Genomic DNA, 27,420 nt, shown 5'->3' on the forward strand with positions numbered 1-27,420 from the left:
AAATGGTGTAAGAGAATAGAAAATTATAGACTAATTCAGATAAGGTGGTCAAGGAAAGCCTTCTTGAATAGACATATGAAGCCTGAGATCAAATTATATGAATATCTGGGAGGGGAATGCATCAGTCACAGTCAAAAACAAATGCAAAGGCCTTGTGTTTGGAAAAGAACTTTATTGGAGGACCTGTAAGGCCAGAGCAGAGTTAGCAAAGGAGAATGCACTGAGACATTAGGTGAGGAGATAGGCATGGGTCAGATAATACACAGTTTTGTTGTTGTTTTAGGAATTTGGGCCATTTAGTCTCTTTCACTCAGAAACAGTTTCTGTGTCTTTCCTTGACTTGCATTCCTTGCTGCTTTGGAAGCTTACAGGTAGTTGTTTTGTATGTTGTTCTTCAGTGTGGGTTTGTCTGCTTTTTCCTCATGATTAGATTTAGATTATGCATATTTGGCAGAAATATCACAGAATTGATGCTGTGTTCTTGCGTTCTGTCAGGTAGTGCAAATGATTTGTCATTACTGCTGATGCTTCTTGTGAGTAATTGATTAAAGTTGTATCTGCTGGCTTCTTTCCTGTAAAGTTAACTTTTTTCCCTTTAATGAGTACTTTGTGAGGAGGAACTTCCAGACTAATATATATTGCATTCCTTGTCAAACTTTCAGTTTATTTATATATTGGATTTCTATTCAATGCATTGTAATCTCTTCTTCTCATTATTCATTTTAAAGTTCAAAATATTTCAACTTGTCCCACATTTGACCATTGGGAACCCTGCCTTGATGATTTCTGTGTACTTTCGCATGTCTCCATCACTCTAACCACTTCCTTATTTTCTGACACAGCAACACGTTCCTGGCTCACCTTGCTCTTTCCCTGTTTCAGCCTTAACATCAGCCATTTCTTTAAGGTGCTCTGGTTCCTTTTACTCGAGAATGGTGTTTAGAAGCCAAAATCTGGGTACTAGGTTTGCTCATTGCTTCTGAGGGATAGCTGCTCCCAGGCCTTCTCACTGGACAGAACTAGAAAATATACCTATATACTACATATGCACACATACACGGACACACATTTACTTCTATGTATTGAAAACCTTGAGTGCAAACATGTATCTCCAATTCCAATTCAACATTACAGGTTTCATTTCAATGTATTCACTTTCTGAATTTCTAACTCCCTTCTCTGAGAGTAATAAACCTGGCTTCCATTATCCTTAATATATTTACTTATTTGATCAAACTCTCTGTATGTAACCAGCCTTCCATTACCAGTACCACCTTAATCATGTGATTGCCATTCTCATCCCACCTGGGCTAGGGCAACCTATGCCAGGTCACACATGGACCCTTATCCTTATCCTGCTTGCATTCTGACTTTCCACACAGGACAGTCCTATTTATATTGAAACCCTCCTCACACTGGTTGACCTTCAATACCCTGCTTTGGGTTTTATTTTATTAAATCTTGACCCTCAAGTGTGCATTAAGAAACTATTTTGTGTGATACAATAGGAAGTATTTATTAGGTTCCTCTGCTGTATACTAAAGTGTGATGGTTGCCTTGAGGAAAACCACTTGTGCAGTTTGAATTGTGAGTTGAACTAACCACTTTTTTATGGAGCACAATTTTTTTTCTTGAAAGAATGATGGGCACTATGGTTATCTAGACTTAGGTAGCTGGAAGAGATTTTCTTGCAAGAGAGCCTGTCATTTCAAGAACAACTATTTCTTGCCAATGATAGAATTCTAAAACTGCCGAGTAAAAATTGGAATTGTATGAAGCTTATATCCACCATTTTGAGCTTTACAGCTTCTCAATACATATATATTTTCTAACAAGATAGGTGGTAATATTAACATGTGATTGTTTTGATATTGTGTAATGAAATATGTCACCATCTCAAAGATCTGCACAATTCAGTGAACTGTTTTTCAAATGACACTGCAAGATGTTGCAATATTCTGCATGAATAAAAGATTGTTCAAAGTGTCATGGATTTTTAAAAAAGATTTTATTTATTTATTCTTAGAGGGAGGGGAAAGGAGGGAGACAGAGAGGGAAACATCGATATGCAAGTGATATATCCATCAGTTGCATGCCCCCAGCCCACAACCCACGCATGTGTACTGAGTAGGAATTGAACCAGCAACTTTTTGGTTCACAGGTCAGCTTTCAGTCCACTGAGCCATACCAGCCAGGGAAGATTTTAATGTAACATAGTATGAAAAGTTCATGGGTATAGTTGCATATTCCACATTGCAGTTAACCTTTAAGAAACTACCAATTCTCAAGTTTTACTTTAGTGTCAAAAAAAAATCTACAATTACCTGAACATGCTCATAAAATATTCTTCCATTTTATAATTTCATATATGTGGGATGTTGGATTTTCTTCATATACTTCAACCAAAATAACATTGCCATAGATTTAATGGAGAAACAGATATGAGAATCCAGTTCTCTTCTATTAAACCATATATTAAAGAGATTTACAAAAGATTAAAACAATAGTTCATTAATTTCTTTACTTTGGAAAGTATAATTATTTTTCATAAAATACGTTAACATTTAATGATTTTATACACTGTTAAGCCTTACAAAAACCATTAAAGTACCAAGTAATTATAATGCAAGCCCTTATATGTCAATTCAAACTTATTGAAGTATTTTTTGATGCTAAGTTCTACAAAACTCCACTCCATGCATGGAACGGAGCTGGAAATAGGTCATAGTTTTCATTAGTTTCGGTTCATTTCTTGTATTGAAGTAGATTGAAAAAAAATCTTTCTGTGCTCTAAACTTCCTACATGATCCTTGATAGTCTAACCTCTTTGAGTGTATCTGGATATGAGCTAGGTGGTTGTACCACATCTTTAGTTCATTTTGTTTCATTTCTTGTTTGAACTCCAGCAGAGCCTTGGAACTTAATAACTGCTCAAACTGCAAGATTTTGTCTGCTTCCTAGCTCAACACCAACCACTCAGAAAAATTTCTGTGAGGGAGAATTATCTAGTGTAATGAAATTGTTTTTTAATGCGGAGATTTTCTAGACTCCAGTTCATCATGCCAGCCTACACAGTCATTAAAAGCTCAGCTGGAACCATGCTGGGCACAGAAGGGCTTGATTGATATAAGGGCACATTTTGGTTTAAAGGACCATCTACACAGGAAGATGAAGGACTTGTTAAAGTAGTGTTTGTTGAATTCTCCTCACAACTGTCAAATAAGAACATGAAGACTATAAGAGCTGAAAAAATCAAAGCTCAGTTTGACGAGAAGAGGCTTGATGCTTAGGAGTTCAGTAAATCTACTAATCCAATTCACTTATGAGTATTGTGTTCAAGTCATCTTTTATTTTTACTATAGAGGGCATTTTTCTGGTAGAGGAAATAAAATGTGTGATTTTCTTGTTTTCTTTCAGATTTGGATTCAACACATGAGACCAAAAATGTCTTTTCAGGAAAGGACATTTCTGAGATATATTTTTCCCAATGGGAGATAAAGGAAAAAAGTAAAACTCTTGGCCTAGAGGCATCCATTTTCAAAAATAACTGGAAGTGCAAAAGCAAATTTGAGGAACTACAGGAACATCAAGAGAAATATTTCAGTCAAATAATAATCAGCTATGAAAAAATTCCCACTTACAAAAAAAGTAAATCTCTTATTGCATACCAAAGAACTCATAATGCAGAGAAACCCTCTATTTGTAAGGAATGTGGGAAGACTTGTACTCATGGTTCAAAACTTGTTCAACATAAGAGAACTCATACAGCTGAAAAACACTTTGAATGTAAAGAATGTGGGAAAGACTTTTTTAGCACCTATCAACTCACTGTGCACCAGAGATTTCATACTGGTGAGAAACCCTACAAATGTAAGGCATGTGGGAAAACCTTTAGTTGGGGATCAAGTCTTGTTAAACATGAGAGAATCCATACTGGTGAGAAACCCTATGAATGTAAAGAATGTGGGAAGTCATTCAGTCGTGGCTATCACCTTACTCAACATCAGAAAATTCATATTGGTGTGAAATCTTATGAATGTAAGGAATGTGGGAAAGCCTTTTTCTGGGGCTCAAGCCTTGCTAAACATGAGATAATTCATTCAGGTGAGAAACCTTATAAATGTAAAGAATGTGGGAAGGCATTCAGTCGTGGCTATCAACTTACTCAGCATCAGAAGATCCATACTGGTAAGAAACCTTATGAATGTAAAGTATGTGGAAAGGCTTTTTGTTGGGGTTATCAGCTTACTCGACACCACATATTTCATACTGGCAAGAAACCCTATGAATGTAAGGAATGTGGGAAGACCTTTAATTGTGGTTCAAGTCTTGTTCAACATGAAAGAATTCATACTGGTGAGAAACCCTATGAATGTAAAGAATGTGGGAAGGCTTTTAGTCGTGGCTATCACCTTACTCAACATCAGAAAATTCATACTGGTGAGAAACCTTTTGAATGTAAGGAATGTGGGAAAGCCTTTACTTGGGGTTCAAGCCTTGTTAAACATGAGAGAGTCCATACTGGTGAGAAATCCTATGAATGTAAATATTGTGGGAAGGCCTTTGGTAGTGGCTATCAGCTTACTCGACATCAGATATTTCATACTGGAGAAAAACCCTTTGAATGTAAAGAATGTGGGAAGGCCTTTAATTGTGGTTCAAGTCTTGTTCAACATGAGAGAACTCATACTGGCGAGAAACCCTATGAATGTAAGGAATGCGGAAAGGCCTTTAGTCGTGGCTATCACCTTACTCAACATCAGAAAATTCATACTGGTGAGAAACCTTTTAAATGCAAGGAATGTGGGAAGACCTTTAGTTGGAGCTCAAGCCTTGTTAAACATGAGAGAGCCCATTCTGGTGAGAATTCCTATGAATGTAAATATTGTGGCAAGGCCTTTGGTAGTGGCTATCAACTTAATGTTCATCAGAGATTTCATACTGGTGAGAAACCTCATCAATGTAAGGAATTTGGGAAGACTTACTCATGGCTCAAGCCTTGTTCAACATTATAGAATTTATAGTAATGATAAACAAATCCAACAAATATAAAGAATGGGGGAGACTTTATACACATGGCTTACTCAAATGAAACAGTTGATAGTGGTGAAACTTTATGGTTGAAGAGATGTAAAAACATTGTTTTGTGTGTGGACAATTTAACAAGTGGGGAAATCTTACTCTTGAGAAACCTTATGAATGTAGGGAATGTGCAAAAGCCTTACCTGTGTGCAGACAATTTGCTTGATATCAGGAAATTCATACTAGTGAGAAATAGTTTGGATATAAGAAATGTGAAAAAGCCTTTAGACTTCTCCGTGTTCTTATGAAACATCAATTTATATTGATTTGAAACCATTTAAATGAAAGGAACGTAGTATCTTTCTCAGCACAGAGTCTGATAAGCATGGGGGAATTTATACTCATTAGAAACACTTTAAAGAATGTGGAAAGAAACTAAATTTAATTCAGTTCTTGCTCTGCGCATCAGAGAACTTATACTGCTGTAAAATCCTATGAACGTAAGAAATGTGGGAAGTGTTACAGATGTGGTAAATATCTTAGGGTACATCAGAGAATTCATCTAAATGAGAAACCCTCTGGATAAAAATGTAGGGACATCTTTAGACAAGTGCTACTCAAACTGTTGTCTAGAGGCTAGTGCCAGTCTACAAAATTGTCATGAGATAAATGCAGAAAATGAGAGAAAATGTTTGGAAACTTTTACAGTAATTTGATATTGCCATAACATCATTGCATTTTACAAAAGTATCAATTATTCCATGAATGATTGGAAATTAAAAACAAAAGTTTTCCATTACCCAGAAATAATAGAGAATTTTTAAAATATGACACAAATTATGATATGATTTAATTAGAACAAGAAATCCCTCACTTGTCACCTCTGATTAGAAGAGCAGAATATTCATACTATAGGAAGATTTGGCTAATGTGGGAATCAAAATTTCCTTATGCCCATAAAAGCATGGAGAATTTATTATCATTTAGTAAATGTATGGAAGCCTTACAACACTATCCAGTCTTTGTTAAACTTCAGCAAATTCATCCTAGAGAATATCCCTGTTAATGTAACAAAGGTAGGAAGCTCCTTATCTATGGCACAAACCATACTGATTGTCATCACCATTCCACCTCACTGCCTGTGAGGTAATTCGACAAAATGTTTATCCCTTCTGGACATCATCTTTAAAATGCCAATGATGGTAACTATTTAATAGTGCTTTTGTAGAGAATGGATGGGTTTAGTATGCATCAGGTCCTTGAAAGGGTATCTGCTATATAGCCAATGCTCAATACATATCAGCTGTTATTATCCTCATCATTAGTATTACTGCTAGTGAATTCTTAGGAGATGAATGCCCATTGGTATAATAAATTTAGAAAAGCTTTTCATAACCACTTATTAATTTGAAGTTCAGATTGTCTTACTAAATTTTACTCAGAATGAACTAAGGACCTGAGATTATTTTTATCCAGACTTTATCCCTTAAGCTGCTTAAGAAATTAAGGGTGAAAGTAAACATGGATTTAGCGAGTGTTAAGATGTTGGGAATATACCTGAAGAACCAGGAAGAGGTGTGAAGCAATTTGTAATGAATTCCAACGGCCAGGAGGCAATAATTAAAATTATTTGTTCACATTTCAGTATAAACTAGAAATTACAATACAAAGAAAACAAAAAGAAAATTGTTTGGAATTTTTTCTCCAAAATTTTACAACAATTTTCAGACATTCAGACAAGTTTAAAGAACTGTACAATATACTCTATCTAGAATCAACAGTTGTTACCATTTGGCCATATTTGCTTTATCTCTGACTATATGAGCACAATGGACTATTCGGCTTTAAAAGGGAAGGGAGTTCTGACACATGCTATAACATGGATGAACCTAGAGGACATTATGCTAAATGAAGTAAGCCAGTCACAAAAAGATAAGTAATGTATGACTCAACTTACAGAGGTACTCAGAGGAGTCAAATTCATAGAGACAGAAGGAAGACTGCTGGTTGCTAGGGACTGTGGGAAGGAGGAATGGAAGTAATTATTTGATGGGTATAGTTTCAGTTTTGTAAGGTGAAAAGAGTTCGAGAGATGAATGGTGGTGATGGTTGCACAACAGTGTGAATGTACTTAACACCACTGAACTGTACATTTAAAAATGGTTAAATAGTAAGTTAGATGTTATATATTTTACCAAGATTTAGAGAGAGAAAGAAAACCCAGAAATGCTAGACATCAAAACCACAGGAACAGAAATGAAAATTGCCTTCAATGGAATCACTGGTAGACTAGATATGGCCAAGGAAAGAATCAGTGAACTTGAAGCTATGTCAGTAGTAAGTTTTTAAACTGAAACACAAAGAAAATAAATGGAAAAAGAAAATAAAACAGCCCTGGCCAATGTGGCTCAGTTGTTTGGAGTGTCACCCCAGAACCAAAAGGTTGTGCTTTTGAATCTAGGTCAGTGCACATACCTAGGTTGCAGGTTTGATCCCTCTTTGGGGTATGTATGGTCCCCAGTCCGGACACATATGGGAGACAAATTGATGCTTATCTCCTGGATGTTTTTAGTTCTCTCTTCCCCTTTGCCTTCCCCTCTTTCTAAAAGCAATTAAAAAAAAATATGTTCTCAATTGAGAATTTTTTTAAAAATGGAGCAGAATATTTAAATACTTGGGGATAAATATAAAAGGTGTAACATAAGTATAATGGGAATACAGGGAGAAGAAGGAGAGAAAGGAGCAGAAAAAAATACTGAATTAATAGTGGTTGAGAATTTTCCACAATAAATGACAAGCACTAAACTACAGTCAATAAAGGTTTGAGTAAATACCAGAAACTACACAGAGGCATATCATCTTAAAACTTCAGAAAACCAAAGACCAAGAGAAAATCTTGGAAAGAAGCCAGAATTTGGGTGTTGGCAACTAACCTGTAGAAACCCAACGATGAAAATTAAATCAGACTTCAGGAAACATGCAAGAAGGCTAAGATGGAGTGAAATATTTAAAGTGTTGAAGGAAAGCCCACCAACATAGAATCCTGTACCCAGTGAAATTACCCCTCAAAAATTAAGTAGAAATAGACTTTCTCAACAAGAAAAAATTGAGGGACTTTGTTGCCAGTAAACCTACCTTGCAAGAAATGTTAAAGTTCTTCATGGAGAAATAAAGTGGTATAGGTCAGAAACCCAGATCTACATGAATAGAAAATCACTAGAGAAGGAATAAATGAAGATAAAAATCTTTTCTTTTTCTTTTTATTGTTGATCTGATGTGTTCAAAGCGATAATAACAGTATGAGTATACCACATGAATAGCTGAGATGGATTGAAGCCAGATAATAGATGGAGTCCTTCTCATAGTCTGGCTTACACTGGGTTTACTGGGTCCACAAACCCTCTTGGTTGCCATTTTTCTGCTCCCAAATCTTAAATAAACTCCTTGGATGATGTCACGAACCCAACATTAAGTATTTGGTTAACATAGTGGAGAAAGCCAAGTGGAAACCTCTGAAATCTCTCCCTACCCCAGAAAATACAGTATTCAATAAATGAAAAACAGTATAATTTCCCAGAAGTAATGATAGAAGTTAACCATCACTCGTAAAGGACTTTGAAAAAGTAGCTCTGTTCACCATGGTATCTCTATTTTGAGAATGACAGTAGCCTACTCCAATCTTAATCGAGATGTAGTCCCAAATGCAGCCACCTTTCCTCCTCCCTCCCTCCCTCCTCCTCCCTCCCTGTCTTCCTGCCTTCCTCCCTTTCTTTCATTTTCAAAATATTTTTACTTTTATTTCTAAAAAGTTTGATAAAACTATTTACCACCTCACATTTTTTAATGGCATCTAAATTTTTACCCTCAAGTATAATAGTTGCTGAAGACAAATCCTAAGAATATAAACAAATAAATGTGTGTAGATATAAAACTATTACGTCTTAAATGGAATTAACACAGAAATCTAACAGCAACATGGTATCTTTCTAAAGCTGATTAAGATGCTCTTTGGTACATGGGAAGCATCTTTTGATTTGAATAAAGTGTACTTTAATATCTGGAAAGAAAGGATTGTATAGTTCACATTTATGTGGAATGAACAACTGTATACACTTAACAATTTTGCCGCAGGGCTAGGTCAATTCTGCCCTTTGTCATAATATACTTTAAACAGATATAACCCTTGATATCCTGAAAAGTATCACATTAATCCACAAAGTTGACAACATCATGCTAATTAGAACAGAGAAACAAGAAATGGTTGGCAGTTTGAAGGCCTGGGTAGGATCTGTGTGCTCTAAATGGGAGTGACCAAGCAGTCTGCTATATCAGTAAAATATTTAGTGATCCAGGGATAAGGGATATACTATTACATCCCATATAAAATAAAAGACAAAATATTACATATTGTACCTCTAACCTTGAAGCAGAAAGCCAAGTCAATGCCTTTCAAACTTCTTTGTGTTCTGGAAGCTGCATATTCCACACCTAGGAACACTGCTCCAACACATATATATCAGATGAATAAAAAAGGTTGCCAGATTTGAGTGAGGCTCAAATAGGACAGTACTCTGCAGCAGTTTTAGGATGTAGTGCAAGCATAATTGAATTTTAGGGCTTAAGATGTAGTGGTGGTGAGAAAAGAAGCCATGTGAAGTTTATGGAAAACCGCATTAGGAAAATCCTAACATGGACCCCTAGGGTTGCAGAGAAAGGCCATCTGCAGCAGAGAATTATATATCTTTTAATATATAGCTCCTGGCATGCCTGTGGGATCTGAAAGAGATGGAGCACCTGAGCACAAGACATCCAATGATCATGTGGCTATAGCTGTCCATCGCGAGCTGGATTCTCTCAGACCCACTAAGTCATAACATGCCATTGTAAGATGAACGTGGTATATCTGGAAGGAAGCATGATAAGGACTCTACGATCAAATTCAACATCAACAGTAGTAAGTCATACTGACTGAGCATCCTTGATGTCATAAAGATGCACTTTACCTATGTGATAGGCTGAGGGAAAAAACTGCCAACTAAGAATACTCTATCTGGCAATGTTATCCTTCAAAAATGAAGGAGAAATAGATTTTCCCAGCACCTCCCCCCCAAAAAATCCCTGAGGATTGAATTCATCACCACTAAACCTGCCTTACAAAATGCTGAAAGGAGTTCTTCAAGCTGAAATGACATTATGCTAATTAGTAACATGGAAGTATACAACACTCTGGCAGAGGTAAATGTACACTCAAATTCAGAATGCTCTAATTCCATATTATGATAGTGCTTTAACCACTGAACTATAGTATAAAGGCTAAAGGAGAAAATAACCAGGAAAATTAATAAGAAGGCATTAGTAAGTTCTTACCTGTCAATAATTACTGTAAATGCAAATGGACTGAATTCTCAAATCAGAAGGCAAAGAGAAGCTAGATGGACTTCTTAAAAAGACCAAACAATATGCTGCCTAGAAGGGACTCACTTCAACTGTAATGATATTCATAAGATCAAAGTGAAGGGCCTGGCCAGTGTGGCTCAGTTGGTTGGAGCATTGTCCTGTACACCAAAAGTTTATGGGTTCGATTCCCAGTCAGGACCCATACATAGGTTGCAGTTTCAATGCCCAGTCAGGGCACATATGGGAGGCAACCAATCAGTGGTTCTTTCTCTCTCTCTCTCAATTAAAAAAAGAAAGAAAGAATTATCAAAGTGAAAGGATGGTAAAAGATTCCATGCAAGTGCAGGGGTAGCTATATTTATATCAGACAAAATAGACTTTAAGTGAAAAATGGTAACAAGAGACAAAGAAGGTCATTATGTAATGAAAAGGGAATTCATCAAGATGATATATCAAATTATAAATATACATGGTCCAGCAGAAGTAAAGCCTGCTTGAGTATGGTTAGTAGGGTAATAATATGGGTGTGATAATTTATCATTTTAATTTGAACATTTCACCTAAAATGTCATATGGTATGCTTGAATGTGATATTGTTATGTTACAGAATTACATTCTTATGATTTTGTAATAAAAAAGGGGAATTATTTGTGCCAGACCCTGTATAGGTACCCAACATCAGAGACACCTAAATGTATTAAGCAAAAACTAATGTATCTGAGGGAAGAAATAGATTACAATACAAAAATAGTAGGGGACTTCAAAACCCCACTTTCAAGAATGGATAGATTGTCCAGACAAAATCAACAAGGAAATGTTGGACTTTAGCTATCCTTAAATCAAATAGACCTAACAGGCATAGATAGAAAATTTCATCCAACAATAGCAGAATAAACATTCTTCAAGAGTACACAGAACATTCTTAAAGATAGATCTTATGATAGGCCACAAAACAAGTCTTTGCAAATTTAAGAAGAGTGAAATCATATCAAGTATCACTTCCAAATATAATGATGTGAACCTATAAGTCAATAACAGGAGGAAAGCTGGAAAATCTAAAAATATGTGGAAATTAACACTTGAGCAATCAAGGGTCAAAAAGGAAAATAAAAAAATATTTTGAAAAAATGAAAATGGAACCAACACACGGAAAACCTCCAGGATGTGGCAAAAGTAGTCCTAAGACGGAAGTTAATAGCAACAAATGCCTAGAATAAGAAAATAAAAGACCTCAAATAATCTAACTTAATACCAGAAGGAACTAGAAAGGGAAGTACAAAGTCCAAAGATAGCAAAAGGAAGGAAAAAAAAAACCCCAAAACATACATCAGGGCAGAAATAAATTAAAGACCAGAAAAATAATAGAAAAGCTCAATGAAACTCAGCTGTTTTCTTGAAAAAATAAACAAACAACGAATTTTTATATGGACTAAGAAAAAAGGAAAAGGCTCAAATATAATCACAAATGAAATAGGAGACTTTGCAACCAATATCACAGAAATAGATGGAATCATAAGGAACTGGCATGAACAATTCTATGCAAACAGATTGGATAACCTAGAAGTACAGAATAAATTCCTAAAAACATACAACCTACCAACACTGAATCAGGAAGAAAGAAAATCTGAACAAACCAATAACCAGTAAAGAAATTTAATAAGTAATGAAAACCTCCCAACTAAGAAAAGCTCAGGACCAGGTGGTTTCACTAGTAAACTCTGCCAGACTATTAATGAAGAATTAATACCAACACTCTTCAACTCTTCCAAATATTGAAGAGGAAGGATGAGTCCCAAACTCATTTTATGAGCATTGTCCTGATTCTAAAATCAGATAAGAACATTACAAGAAAAAAAAAGCCCTACAGGCCAATATCCCTGATGAAAATAAAAACAAAAATATTTTGAAAAAATGAAAATGGAACCAACACACGGAAAACCTCCATCAACATAGCTTACGGTAGATGTGAACATTCTCAACAAAATACCAGCAAATTGAATTCAACAGCACATTAAAAGGATAATACACCATGACCAAGTGGGATTTATTCCTGGGATGCAAGGATGATTCTACATTCACAAATCAATAAATGTGATAACACAACATTAATATAATGAAAAGTAAATCATAAGATCATCTCAATAGATGATCAAAAAGCATTTGACAAAATACAATATCCTTTCATGATTAAAACCCTCAACAAATCAGGTGTGGATTTAACACACCTAAACATAGAAGAGGCCACAAACATCAAACCCACTGTTAACATTATACTCAGTGGTGAAGGGTTGAAAGCTTTTCCTCTAAAATCAGAAACAAAACAAGGGTGCTCACTCTCACCACTCCCATTTAACATAGAACGGAGGTCATAGCAGAGCAATCAGACAATATGAAGAAATAAAAGGCATCCAAATTGTGGAAGAAGAAGTAAAACTGTCTATTTAAAGATATGATCTGATATATAGAAAATCCTGAAGATGCCACCAAAAAAACTTAGAACTAATTAATGAATTCAGTAAAGTTACACAATACAAAATAATAGATGAAATAAAGAAAATCCCATTCACAATAGCATCAAAAACAATAAAATGCTTAGGACTAAATTTAAACAAGGAGGTGAAATACATGTACACTGAAACCCGTAAGTGTTTGATGAAAGCAATTGAAGAATACACAAATAAGTGGAAATATATCTCATGTACCTGGATCAGAAAAATTAATATTGTTAAAATATTCTTACTACCCAAAGCCATTTATAGATTCTACATATCAAACTTTCAGTGGCACTAGATAAAAATCCTAAAATTTTGTATGAAATCATAAAAAACATCTAATTTCCAAAGCAATCAGGAGAAAGAAAAACAAAGCTGGAGGAGTCACACTCCCCAATTTCAAACTATACTACAAAGCTGTGTTAATTAAAGTGGTGTGTTTCTGACATAAAATTAGAAACACAGATGAATGGAACAGAAACAAGGGCCAAGCAACAGGACCCCTGAATATACCATTAACTGATGTTTGACAAGGAAGCCAGGAACACCAAATAGGGAAAGGATAGTCTCTTCAACAAATAGTGCTCAGAAAACTGGATACTCGCATTTTGCCATGTATAATGCATACTTTTTTGCCTGAATTTTTGAGGGAAAAATAAGGATGCACATTATACATGGGAATTGGCAATAAAATAAGGTGTGCATAGTGAAATTATACATGGTGAAATATGGTGACTACATGCAGAAAAAATGAAGTTGGACTTCCATCTACACCACTCACAAAAATTAACTTGAAGTACATTAAAAGCTTAAATATACGTCCTGGTACTATAAACTCCTAGAAGAAAACATAGGAAACAGACTTCTTAACATTGTATGAGGCAATGGCTTTTTTCACAGGACACCAAAACCACAAGCAGCAAAATCAAAAATCAACAAGTGGGACTCTACATCAAACCAAAAAATTTCACAGCAAAAAAAGAAACAAAAACCGTGTATAAAATATATATGAAAAGTTGAAAGCTGTAGAATGGGAGAAAATATTTTCAAAACACATATCAGGTAAGGGGTTAATATCCAAAATATATAAAAACTCATACAACTCAATAACATAAAACCAATCTGATTAAAAAATGGACAGGAACTAAATAGGCATGTTTTCAAAGAAGACATCCAAGTTACCCAACACGTACATGAAAAGATGGTCAACATCACTAATCATTGGGGAAAAGCAAATCAAAACTGCTGTAAGATGTCATCTCACACCTGTTAGAATGGTTGTCATCAAGAAAACAAGACAGAATGGATGGACCTGAAGAACATTATGCTAAGTGAAATAAGTCAAAGAAAGACAAGTACCATATAATTTTACTCATATATGGAATCTGATAAACAAGTTGAACTAATAAGCAAATAGACACAGACTTATAGATAGAGAGTAGGCTGACAGCTCTAGGGGTGGGGTTTGCAGAAGTGGAGAGATCTGTAAAAAAAAGAAAACTCATGGACATGGACAACTGTGTGGTGATTTCAGGGTGGGTGGATGTGGAAGAGGGTATAGGGGGATAAATTATAATGGAAAAATACAATAAAAGTGAACTATTCTGAAAAAAGTTTACAAAATGAAAAGAAGAAACTTTAAGTCAAGGTGGTGGCATAGGTAAACATGGCTCACCTCCTACACAACCACATCAAAATTACAACTAAAATATAGAACAAACAAAACTCAGAACCATCAGAAATTGAGTAGAATGGAAGTCTGACAACTAGGGAATGAAAGAAACCACATCCATCCAGACTGGCAAGAGGGGCAGAGATGTGGGACTGCCTGGTCCCACATCCATGTGTGGTGGATAAAAATTGGAGAGGGATATCTCAGGAGTGAGGAGTCCCAGTCCCACACCAGGCCCTGCAGCCCAGGGTTCCAGTGCCAGTAAGATACGTTTCCATAACTTCTGGCTGCAAAAACCAGTGGGGACTGAGTCAGTGGAAGAAACTTCAGGAGTCCCAATCAATTCTTATTAGACAACCCACACACAGACTGACTCAGATTCAGCCCTGTGAGCTCCAGCACTGGGGTAGAAGTTTGAAAGTCATCAATGGAATACAGGAAGAAACTGAAGTGTCTGGCCTGAGGGTGAGAGCTGTGGAACAGCCTTCTCCCAGACAGAAAGGTGGGTAGAGGCCGTATGCCTTTTCTGAACCCTCCCCCCACAGAGCCACAGACCTCTCAGGCTGGTGCCATATCTGAGACTCCATCAATCTGGCTAATACTGTTTGCCTCACCCTGGTGATCCTCATGGACTCCATCCCACCCAACTTACAGGCCCACCCAAGCTGCTTTTCCATATGAATGGCAAGTCTTGGTTCATACTCCACAACTTCCTAAATCCTCTCAAACAAGCAACAACTGGCCTGAGTGAGTCCCTAGGCCCCATGCCTCCTTGTAAGTGGCCCCAGGCCCGGCACTAGCAGCAACCAGCCTGGCCTCACAGCTTGGCTTTGCCTGGAAATCTCCAAGCCCAGTACATGTAGCAACCATCGCAGGTTGCTTTATAGCCCAGGCAAGGTTGCCCTGGGCAAACACAGGTAGGAGCTGAACCTGGCCTGAACCACCTGGGAAACCCCAGGGCCAGCACACTCAGCGGACAGTTACAGACCACGTCGGAGAACCACTATCCTGCCCCTGCACAGCTGATCCTCCCTGGAGAGCGGAGGTTGGTCATCAGTGGTCACAGCCAATCCTTGCAGCTGATGGCCTAGGTAAATCCCTCCCACTGATCCGCCAACAGCAATCAAGGCTCAACTACAAGAGAAGTGTGTACTCAGCCCACACAAAGGGTGCACCTTGAGTACACAGCTTGGGTGATAGGGGAGGCTGTGCCACTGAACCCTATAGGACACCTACTACATTAGGCAACATGCCAAGACACAGAATCAAAGCAGCTCTACCAAATATATAGAAAGAAACACAGGGAGGCTGCCAAAATGAGGAGACAAAAAAACAAAAAACAAACAAAAAAACATGGCCCCAGTGAAAGATCAAAACTCCAGAAAAAGAACTAAACAAAATGGAGATATGCAATCTATCAGATGCAGAGTTCAAAACATTGTTTATGAGGATGTTCAAGGAACTTAATGAGGATCACAGTAGCATAAAAAAACCCAGTCGAAATGAAAGATACACTAATCAAAATAAAGAACAATTTACAAGGAAACAACAGTAGAGTGGATGAAGCCAAAAATCAAGTCAATGATTTGGGACATAAGAAAGCAAAAACAACCAGTCTGAACAAGAAGAAAAAAGAATAAAAAAAAAAAGAGGATAATGTAAGCAGCCTCTGGGACAACTTCAAGCATTCCAACATTCACATCAAAGGGGTGCCATAAGGAGAAGAGAAAGAGCAAGGAATTGGGAATCTTTTTGGAAAAATAATGAAAGAAAACCTCCCTTATTTGGTGAAGGAAATAAACATCCAAGTCCAGGAAGCACAGGGAGTCCCAAACAAGATGGATGTAAAGAGGCCCACTCCAAGGCACATCATAATTCAATGCCACCGGTTAGCCCTCGCTGGTGTGGCTCAGTGGATTGAGTGCCAGCCGGCAAACCTAAGGGTCACCAGTTCAATTCCCAGTCAGGGCATATGCCTGGGTTGCAGGCCAGGTCCCCGGTGGGGAGCACATGAGAGGCAACCATACATTAATGTTTCTCTCCCTCTCTTTCTCCCTCCTATCCCCTCTCTCTAAAAATAAATAAAAATATTTAAAAATAAAATAAAATGCCAGTTTTAAGGTAAAGAGAGGATCTTAAAAGCAGCAAGGGAAAAGAACTTAGTTACCTACAGGGGAGTTCCCATAAGGGAGTTCCCATAAGACTGTCAGCTGGTTTCTCAAAAGAAACTTTGCAGACTAGAAGGGATTGGCAAGAAATATTCAAAGTCATGAAAAGCAGGGACCTACAGCCAAGATTGTTCTACCCAGCAAAGATATCATTTAGAATCAAAGGGCAGATAAAGAACCTCCCAGACAAGAAAAAACTAAAGTAGTTCATCATCACCAAACCATTACTATATGAAGTGTTAAAGGGACTTAAGAAAAATATCAAAATATTAACAATAAAATGGCAAAAAATACATATCTGTCAACAATTGAATCTAATAAACCAACTAAGCAAACAAGAACAGAGACAGAATCATGAATGCAGAGAATGTTTTAATGGTTACCAGATGGGAAGGGGGTATGGGAGAATGGGTGAATAAGTGAGGGGATTAAGAAGTACAAATAGGTAGTTACAGAAGAGCCATGGGGATGTAAAGTACAGTATAGGAAATTGAGTAGACAAAGAACTCATACATATGACCCATCGACATGAACAATGGCGTGGGGATTGCCTGAGGGAGTGGGAAGTGCTGTGTGGAGGGGTACAAAGAGGGAAAAACCAGGACAACTGTAATAGCATAATAAAATATAATTAAAAATATATAAATAAATATAAAAGGTGAACTTGTGAGCCCTGGCTGGTGTGGCTCAGTTGATTGAGTTCTGGCCAGCAAACTAAAGGGTTGCTGGTTAGATTCCCATTCCGAGCACGTGCCTGAGTTGTGGACCAGATCCCCAGTTGGGGGCAATGTGAGGCAACCAGACATTAATGCTTCTCTCCCTATCTTTCTCCCTCTGTTCCCCTCTCTAAAAATAAATAAGTAAATAAATAAATAAAATCTTTAAAAAAAAAAAGGTGAACTTGTGAAAAGTAGAATGATGGTAACCAGGTGCTGTAGGATAGGGGAATTAGGGGTATTTTAAGGGTACAAGTTTGGAACTATGAGATAAGTATGTCCTGGATAGCTAATCCACAACATAGTGACTGACAGTCAACAATATTGCATTATAAACTTCAGAGTTGTTAAGAGACTAGATCTTTATCGTTCCCACCACACGCAAAAAAAGAAAAATGTAATGAAATCAGGCAAAGTGATAAAAAATTTAGCTATTGCTAAGTTGGTTTTCATATTGCAGTATATAAGTGTATTGAATCAGCTCATTGTATATATTACATGTTATATGACAATTATATTTCAATAAAAAGTGCAAGAATTATGTAACGTAATTCCTTAATTTGAACTCAGACTTTTATTCTTGATATTCTATAGGATGGACCTTATGCTATACTATGTGTTCTTCCATTTCCTGCCAATGCAAGAAAACTAAAAAGAAGGAAACGCAAAGAATTTTGTTGCTTCTGTTCTCATCCTGCTTGATGTGATAAAGGCTTGTTCAGTGCGCCTCAACCTTTCATTATCTCTATTTTTAGCTCTCACATGGTACTTTATAATTTTTTCATTTATTTTTCATATTTCCAACTTCTGTCACTTGTAAAAGGGAACAATAAGAAAAAGAAAACGCAAACGGAGCTCTACAAAGACCCGCTAGTTCATTTGCACTCCACCTGCTAATTCAAACGGAAAACTCCAGGCTGGTGGGAAGCTCGGCTCCACAGAGGATTCTGGGATGTGTAGTCCAGTCGATTCCTGCAATTGGAGCGGTTCGACCCCCCATAAGCGCTGATGTGTTTACTCGCTCCTCCGAGAAAAGTGGTCCTTATAGTCAAGTATTATGTACGTATGGAGGCACTTAGACTACTGGAGGGCGAGGATACGAACCCTGTTCCTTTCGCGGACTCTGAGAAAATTGATTCAGGCTTTGGGTTTTGGAGTCGGCACTATCTCCCCGGGGGAGGCGGGGCGGCACGGGACGGAGGCTGCAGATCGTGTTCTCCTCAGGGATGCTGGGAAATGTAGTCCATGAGCTCCCTAAAGTAGGAGATAACTTCCGCTGCGGGAGGTTGAGCTCGCGGCCTTCGTTTCTCCCAGGGAGGTGAGTGAGCCCCGGGACCCCGCGGCCTCTTTCAAGTTTTCTGACCTGGTCTTGGGATCAGCCGGGCCGGCCGCCGGTCCCAGAAAAAAAGCCGCGGTCAGAGGCAGAGGGCGGGTTTGAGGGGCCGGGCGGGGCGGGGCGGGCGCTTGCCTTCCGCTGGCCGGAGCCCCTGCGCTGGGGCGTTTCGCGAGTACCCCGGTTAGAGACGGACCGCGATCACGTCGGGTTTGAGAGTCTCCCCAGCTGTTCGCTGCTAAGCCGCCTTTCCCCATCCCTTCCACACTCTGTCATTATCTAGCCATATAACATCGGATGAGAACTTTAGTCTCTTTATGTCTCAGTTTGCTTTTCTGTAAAAGAGGATAGTAGGAAGTTTATATTTGTTTTGAGAATCAATGGTATAGTACACGTGAATTATTTTGACACTTCAGGCATCTGTCAAAGCGTTAGCTGTTAACATTAGTGTTGTAATCAGAAAAGCATCCCTTTCTCTAGAAGTTCCTCGAAGTGCCACTGGTCCTTTCCGATCCCCGCAGAAAAGGAGAGTATGCCTGAGCTACTTATGACCCGTTTTTAAGAGTGAGTCACAGATATTCTCTCGTTTTTCCAGGATGGGACAGGATCGTCGTATCTGCCAGTCTCCTTTCCTTACCCCGCCCTGAGTTCTGAAAAGGGGCTGTAGAAAGGAGGGCGAGAGCCCTGGATTCCAGGCAGCAGAATTCCACTGCGACAGGACTTAGTAGCATTCCTCTTCCTTGTCTGTTCCCTAGGGGTAGAAAGTATTTTCTTCGTTAACAAATGTTTCTGTTGCAAGGTTGTTCATGTGACAGTATGTAGAACATATTCAGGGAATGGACGCTAGTCATGATAATTAAACATTGAATACTAATATCATTGTGAGGGCTTTAAAAATTAACATATTTAACTTTCACAAGGCTCTGTGAAGTGCATATTGTTATGACCTCTATTTTACAGATGAGGGAAGGGAGAGAGAGAGCGAGCCTGCGAGCAGTAACCTACCCATCGCGTGCTAGTAAGAGCAGTGGGATTTGCATCTAGGGCTTGTGTTCCTCACATCTTTGTATATCCTTGGTCCCACAGTTAAAAATCCCAAAACTGGAATTAGAAAGCAAAATAGAAAAACAATCTACAGAAATATTCAACCATAGGAAGCTGACTGCATAGGAGTCTTTTGGGATCAACTTGTGGAAGTAGGCTGGAATTTTATTGTAGAGGATTTTGAAAGTAGGGTAAGTAAGTTTGGACTTACTTATAAAATTTTGAAAGCACTTAATTTTACTGGTAACAATATTTGTAGCCCATATTCTGATTATGGTAAAAGTGCACACTCATTCTAGTGAATTCAGAAAATACAGAAATAAAGAAAAACATTGAGAATTACCCATAATACTAGGGTCTAGACTATTACTAATTTTTTTCTTTTTTTTAATACAGTTGTCTCCATTTTCCCACCGCCAGTTTCCCCTGCCCCACCAACCCCCACCTCTCGCCCTCAATCCTTCCCCACTTTGGCTTTGTCTATGGGTCCTTTATGCATGTTCCTTGACTTAACCCTTCCCCTTCTTTTCCCATTAATACCACCACCCCCCACCTCCCCTCTGGTTACTGTTGGTTTGTTTTTTCTTTCAATGTTGTTGGTTATATTTTTCTTGCCTATTTGTTTGGTTGACTAGGTTCCACTTATAGGTGAGATCATATGGTATGTGTCTTTCACCCCCTGTCTTATTTCGCTTAGGGTAATGCTCTCCAGTTCCATCCATGCTGTTGGGAAGGATAGGAGTTCCTTCTTTCTTTCTGCTGCGTAGCATTCCATTGGGTGAATGTACCATAGTTTTTTGATCCACTCATTTACTGATGGGCACTTAGGTTGCTTCCAGCATTTGGCTATTGTAACTAGCACTGCTATGAACATTGGGGTGCATAGGTTCTTTTGCATTGGTGTTTCGGGATTTGTAGGATATAATACCAGAAGTGGCATTTCATGATAAATTTTTAAAATGCATTTCTATTTAGCAGTTTTAAAATGTGTATTTATATGTGTTTTTTGACTTCGTTATCACACTATTTATAGTTACCCCCCTTAAATTTTTACTATGGAAATTTCCAAACATACCCAAAGTATAGTATGATGAATTTCTATATAACAATCACCTTATTTCAATCCTTGCTAATCTTATTGCTTTATCTTCTTCCTGTATACACGATTTTCCCTCTCTAGTATTTTAAAGGAAATGTCAAAGTCAGTATGACTTAAAAATTATCATAAATTGTTTATGTATAATGACCAAGGGAGGAGAAATTGTATTCGTTTGCTAGAGCTACTGTAATAAAATACCACAGACTGGGTGGCTTACACAACAGAAATTCATTGTCTCACAGTTTTGGAGCTGGAAGTCCAAGATAGAGATGTCCGCAGGTTTAGTTTCTTCTGAGGCCTTTCTCCTTGGTTTACGCACGGCCGCCTTCTGACTATGATCTCATGTGGGCTTGCATGTCCCTCCTGTCCCTGTGTGTGTCCAGGTCTCCTTTTATAAGGACATCAGTCAGATTTGATTAGTTCCCACCCTAATGTTCTCATTTTAACTTAATCCCCTCTTTAAATGTCCTATCTCCAAATACAGTCACATTCTGAGGTACTGAGGGTTAGGGCTTCAACAGGTGAGTTTTGGGGTCACTCATCCCGTGACAGATGTTAACAGCAATTTTAAAGTTTCTGCTCCTGGCAGTGTTACTTATATGAGAAAATTAGGAATACTCAGAGAAGAAAGATGATTTTTTTTTTCCTCAGAAGTTATTCTTGCATATAATAACTCTCAGCTTCTCGCTCTCGTGTTAGGCTGCAGGGACCTCTGTTTCATGGACCGTGTCATATTCTTCTCAGAGTACCCAGTGCAAGGGAGGCAGAGAGGAGTTAATTACTCAATGAATAAGTGTGATTCGTGTAGCTGTCCAAAAGGGTCCTACAGCCTGGGATTAGAGAACAGAAAAGAAAGATAATCGATATCCAGATTCCTTGTCTTTTATTTTACTTCTGGTGGACTGTAGAGTCTACCAACTTTCTGAGTATTTAAAAGTTGATATATTCTTATGCACAATACTGTCATGATCTAAAACAAATTTTCTTAGGGACAAATCGGTGTTAGTGTCCAATTTTGTGTTTATTGCGTGGAGATCATAATGGGGATGGTGAGAATGGTTGACATGTTGGCCCCTTCTTATGACTAGAGAATTTCCAATGCTTTCCGTGTACTAACTCACTTACATATATATATATATTTTTATAACAGTGCTAGTATTAGCCTCATTTTAAAATGAAGAAACAGGCACAGACAATTGAATCAATGACCCGAAGGCAGAGTCAGCAAGGGGTAGAGCCAGGACCAAATGTCAGCAACTGGTTTAAAACCCAGCTCCAGTGCTCTGTGCCCAGACAGCACTGGGCAAGTTACTTAACTTTTCTGGACGGGCATTTTCTTACCTGTCGAGTAGGGGCAATATCAATACCTACCTCCTGAAGTTTTTGTGAAGATTGAAAGAGAACTGATATGTAAAAGAGAGAGAGATGATATGATAAGTGCTTGAAATATGCCTGGCACATAGTAAATGCTCTATGTATTACAGACTAGAGTTGTCCTTTTTCAATGACAGATGAGTATGAAACATTAAAAATGTAGCAAATGAATGGAAGGACAAAAATGTATTTGAAGGCATTCTTTTCTCCCCAGCTTTCTGCTTTGACACTTCAATTCTGTCATATAGTTGAACAAAAATGAGTAGCTTCTGTAATAACCATCATTTAAACCTAAAACTAATTTTCTGTCTTTTGAACTTAGAGAATCCCTGGGTGGGGTCACGGTGTTTATATGGTCTCTACTGCTCTAAAAAGATCTAAGTCTATACTATGTAATATTGTAACCATTAGCCACACGTGACTTTTGAGCACTTGAAATATGGCTAGTGCTAATTAAAATATACAACAGATTTCAAAATTTAGTATGAAAAAAGAATGTAAACTATCTCAATAATTTTTATATTAATTATACATTGAAGTGGTAATATTTTAGATATATTGGGTTAAATAAAAGTTATTGTTAAAATTAAGCTGACTTTTTATATTTTTTATTGAATTTATTGGCGTGACATTGGTTAATAAAATTATATAGGTTTCAGATGTACAATTCTATAATATATTATCTTTTATTGTGTGTTCACCACCCCAAGTCAATGTATCTACTAGAAACATTTAAGTGACACAGGTAGCTTGCGTTGTGTTTCTGTTAGGACAGCAGAAATGGAAGCCTCCCTTGTCACTCTTGAGGATTTGCCTCCAGGGGCATTTACAAGTGGTTCTCGCCTCTTAGACCTCCAAGGGCATCTTACAGTGGAGAGACGCAGGTCATCAGGAGGCCTGCAAGCCAGGCCTGGCCCTGCCCCTGGCGTCCCAGGCGTCCTTGGGTGGTTCATGTAACTCCTCGAGCGGCACAATAAAAGAAGGCATGGTCCTCAAACTTTGGTCATATCAGAATCTCCCAGGGACTTGGTGAAAAACATGAAGACTTAGGCCTTTTACTCTTTCAACGACTGAGACTTTTTGGGTGATGTTGATGCTGTTCTGATCACCTCCTATTCACCTTCTTTAGGATAATTATTGTCTCAATCTCTAAAATTGTTATGAAGATCAAAGGGCATGCTACTCATCAAGCATTCATGTAAACGGGGCCTTGGTAGGTAGCAAGTCAGTTGCTATAAATGTCAGCTACTGTAGTTATTATTGGGGGCATTTAGTGAATGGTCCAGGTTGCCTTGTGGGTAAAATTAGGTGGTTAGAGTTGATTTCGGTACCCACTCTGATCCTAACAAACTTTGATTCTAATCCTGTTTATTAGCATCAGAGAGAAAGAGGAACTTGTAATTTGTGTTCACCCTTTAATTTTTCCCCCTTGGGCAATAGGGCAGTCTGTTGAGGTTTGTAGAACAGTTGGAAGTGAAAAGCTCAAAGTCTGGCTGAAACTAGAGGGCTGGTTTTGATTGATTTTACTCCAGGTCTGATCGGACACCAATAGCATGAACATCACCTGAACACAAATGTAGCTCTTAGTCCCCATCCTTGATCTTCTGATTTAGAATTTTTGACGGTGAGACATAGGCAGCTATATCTTCACAGGGTCTTCAGTCAATTCATGGACCATTACGCTTTGAGACGTATTGGTAGGAAGAACAGACTTTGTTTTTTACAAAAAATATTTTGTTTCCCTCTGGTTAAATCACACCTCCTTCAGATATCAGATATCAGGATGGTCCTTTCTCCCTGATTCGGGTCTCTGCTGAAATGTAAGAGCAGCCTTCCATGACTAAGACTTATTCTGTAGCAGCCCCCCCAATCCCTCTTGCTCTGCCTTACTGTTCTTCAAAGCATCTCTCACTGTCTTATTGGTTAATTATTATCCTTGTACCCCATTATAAAATCAACTCCATGAGGTCAAGGTCTTGGCCTGCTTTGAATTGAGAAGGAAATGATTCTTTTACTGTTATTTTTTATTTTTAGAGGTTATTTCAAACATTTACAGTTTGCACCTTAAATGCAAAATAACTGATAAAAAGAAAAACATTGAAAAACATACCATACAATACCCTTTGCTGCATAACAGAAATCATCCTTTGGTACTTGTTTTTAGGTAATTAGGGGGAAAAAACCTTAAAATTATTATTCCTCTCCAAAAGAAACAAAGTTGAGGTATGCTATTTACAAATGTGTGATCTCCATCAAAAAATGGTTTCTCTGTTAATTAACAGCCTTGCTACTTGCTGTTCCAATCCTTTCCTCCTAAAGCCAATCTTTGTCTGAGCCTTGAGCCTATGTTCCTAAAACTGGCAATGTTCAAAAACTATGGAACGCGCTCTGGCTGGTGTGGCTCAGTGGATTTAGCGCCAGCCTGCAAACTGAAAGGTCACCTGTTCAATTCCTGGTTGGGCACATGCGGGGTCCCAGGTAGGGACATCTGCGAGGCAGCCGATCAGTGTTTCTCTCCCACAGCATGTTTCTCCCCCTCTCTTTCTCCCTCCCTTCCCCTCTCTAAAAATAAAAAAATAAAATCTTTTAAAAAAATATGGAATGCTTCACAAGTTTGTGTGCCATTCCTGCACAGGGCTATGCTAATCTCCTCTGTATTGCTTCCGTTTTAGTACACGTGCTGCCGAAGTGAGCACGGAAGTGACTCTTGATGTGGCTGGTGCTCTGCCGACAGTCTCCCAGCCCCAGCCTCTCCCCCTCAGATCTCCTGTGTGCTGGGAGGGGAACCTGTTTCCATCTCAAAGGTCATCGTCTTACTTTCCCTTCCTCGGCTCCTTTGCTGCTTTCCTGCCGACCTGTGGATATCACTGGGACTTCCATGTGATCATGGTTTGAATCCTGCCTTCCTGCCATCTTTTTCTGCCTCTTGTTTGTCCTCACTTATGTTGCAGCACTGGTTCTCTCGCAGTTTTTCAGTGATTCAGCTTCTCTTTGGCTAAAAGGACTCAGTCACCCTCCAGGGAGCAGATCAAGCTGCCTTTATGTAGAATCCACTCCACTCGAGTGTGGGCCTTGAGGCCCAGACCTTGTGCTTCCAGAGGACCCCGGTCATTACTCTGCTATTTGGCATATGTAGTACAGGTATGACATTGGGTGACTGTATCACTTTTAATAAGGTTTCCGTAAGTGTTCAATGAATTAATAAACGTATTTAATGAAGAATTAATAAGTTAGCCTGGCCCTAGCCAGTGTGGCTCAGTGGGTTGGAGCATTGTTCCATAACCAAAAGGTTGCAGGTTCGATTCCCAGCCAGGACACAAACCTAGGTTGCAGTTCTATTCCCAGTCCAGGCACGGGCACCTGTGACCCCCAGTCTGGACACGTATGACCCCCAATATGGGCTTTGATTCCCGGTCTGGGTGTGTATCAGTGTTTCTGTCTCTCCCTTCCTCTCTCCCATTCTCTCTAAAAGCAGTGGAAAAAAAAATGTCCTCAGGAGAGGATAAAAAAAATTTAGCCTGTCTAGTGCTAATTATGCAGGCAATGAAATAGTTGTTCTTGATATTTTGATCGACCCATTCTGTGGATTTTGCAACAGGATTCCATGTAGGCATGTTTTAAAAATGGTATTTTTAAAAATCCAGAGGCTCTTTTCCTTTTAAAGATGATCTTGATCTTGCCCAAGGACAGCAAATGTGGTGAAAGACCCAGAGGAAAAACTTAGAAATAAAACCCCTGCTCTCCAAATCCTCCCAACTGGGATCAGCCTCAGATTTTACAACTCAGAGACCTTAGATCAGTTAATCTGGTCTCCCCACGTGCCTCTGCCTAATGGCAGGTTCGTGCCTTAGGACACTGCTTAGTGTCTGCCGGGTGATCACTATGTTACAGGTACTGTGTCAGGTGCTAGGGACATGAGGCTGAGGAACCAGTCACAAGGGAGATAGTTGATTTACTAATTATCCCCTTTCCCTCAGAGGTGATGGAAAGCTCTCCCAGGAAATCACTCTTACTGAGAGAAGTCGCTGGGCAAATAATAGAGCCAGAACAAAGTGAGTGCCAAATTCCACAGGATATTTCTTCCAAGATTGGAAAGTTTTATGTTGCCCTTTTCCATACTAGGGTTCTTCTATCTGAAGTCAGATGAGTAATAATAAATAAATAATGAAACAATAATGAACTAATGATAATCTCTGAACCTGGGCATTTTGCTCTCGATTTCCCCCCTTCCCCTCCCCCCGCCCCCGCCCCCATCCCATCAGACTTTTATCCTGAGAGCTACAGGGAGAAGGCTCTCAGGGCCTCTGCGTGTGGTTGGGTGGGGCGTTCACTGTGCAGGGGCTCTGGGAGAAAGGGGGGGTATCTGGGCTCCAGCCCGCTTCTGCTTGGCAACCTGTGTGTGTGGCTGCGGCCCCCGGTGAGGGATTCCTGGACTGTTTCACGTAAGGCAGCCAGATGGATGGCTTCTAGTGAACGTTTACGCTGCCAGGCACTGTTCCAAATGTTTTATGTGTAGTCACTTAGACTGACTAACCTTCCTATGCAGTTGTCTGCGGTGGTGGTTATTACTGTTATTTTCCCCAACATACAGGTTGGACGTTGAAGCACAGAGCACTAGCAGGTTGGAGATGCCAGTATTCAAAGACCAGTGGTCTCATTGCAGAGCCTACGCTCTTCACAACTCCTTTCTCTTCTCCTTCAAGTGGCTTCGGCTTCAAGTCCTCTCCCTGCTTCTGTCTCTGCTTTACCCGTATCTCCCAATCCCTCCTTTCTTTTCCACGAGCCCTTAAACTCTGATCTGCTTATGTTTGTCTTTAGAAGCAACTGAGAGACAAGATCTAGAATAGCGACCCTGCTGTGAGAGACCCCGCTGTGACAGCGGGATTCTGGCTCCGGACCTCGCCAAGCCTCGGCTTCCTCATCTGTGAAATGGGAACAGCAGCCCTCACCATCATTTATTGAGAACGTCCTAAAATGCCAGGTACTGTGCCAAGGGCATCGCATGAATTAGCTCATTTATTCCCCACAATAATCCTGTGACCAACATTCTGTTTTTATCTCCTCGTCACAGCTGAGGATAGGCACAGAGGTGTAGGTGATCGA

At 38.9% G+C, this 27,420-nt stretch overlaps 1 protein-coding gene and 1 non-coding gene across 2 annotated transcripts in view; one reads left to right on the plus strand and one right to left on the minus strand.

The window, feature by feature from the left end:
- The window catches only part of LOC129082664 (zinc finger protein 283), a 32,984-nt gene extending 7,975 nt beyond the window's left edge, over positions 1-25,009 (plus strand). The window contains exons 5-6 of the mRNA XM_054588383.1: positions 3,418-4,944; positions 24,990-25,009. Of these exons, the coding sequence (XP_054444358.1) occupies positions 3,418-4,944; positions 24,990-25,009 (1,547 nt within the window). The remainder of the gene's footprint in view (positions 1-3,417; positions 4,945-24,989) is intronic.
- Positions 24,908-25,013, minus strand: LOC129082997 (U6 spliceosomal RNA). The gene has a single exon (XR_008530460.1). It is a non-coding gene; the product is annotated as a U6 spliceosomal RNA (small nuclear RNA).
- Positions 25,014-27,420: the final 2,407 nt, after the last annotated feature.

This window comes from Pteronotus mesoamericanus, unplaced genomic scaffold, assembly GCF_021234165.1.
Source record: "Pteronotus mesoamericanus isolate MK-2021 breed Mesoamerican mustached bat unplaced genomic scaffold, CSHL_Meso_final scaffold_137, whole genome shotgun sequence".
NCBI lineage: Eukaryota > Metazoa > Chordata > Mammalia > Chiroptera > Mormoopidae > Pteronotus > Pteronotus mesoamericanus.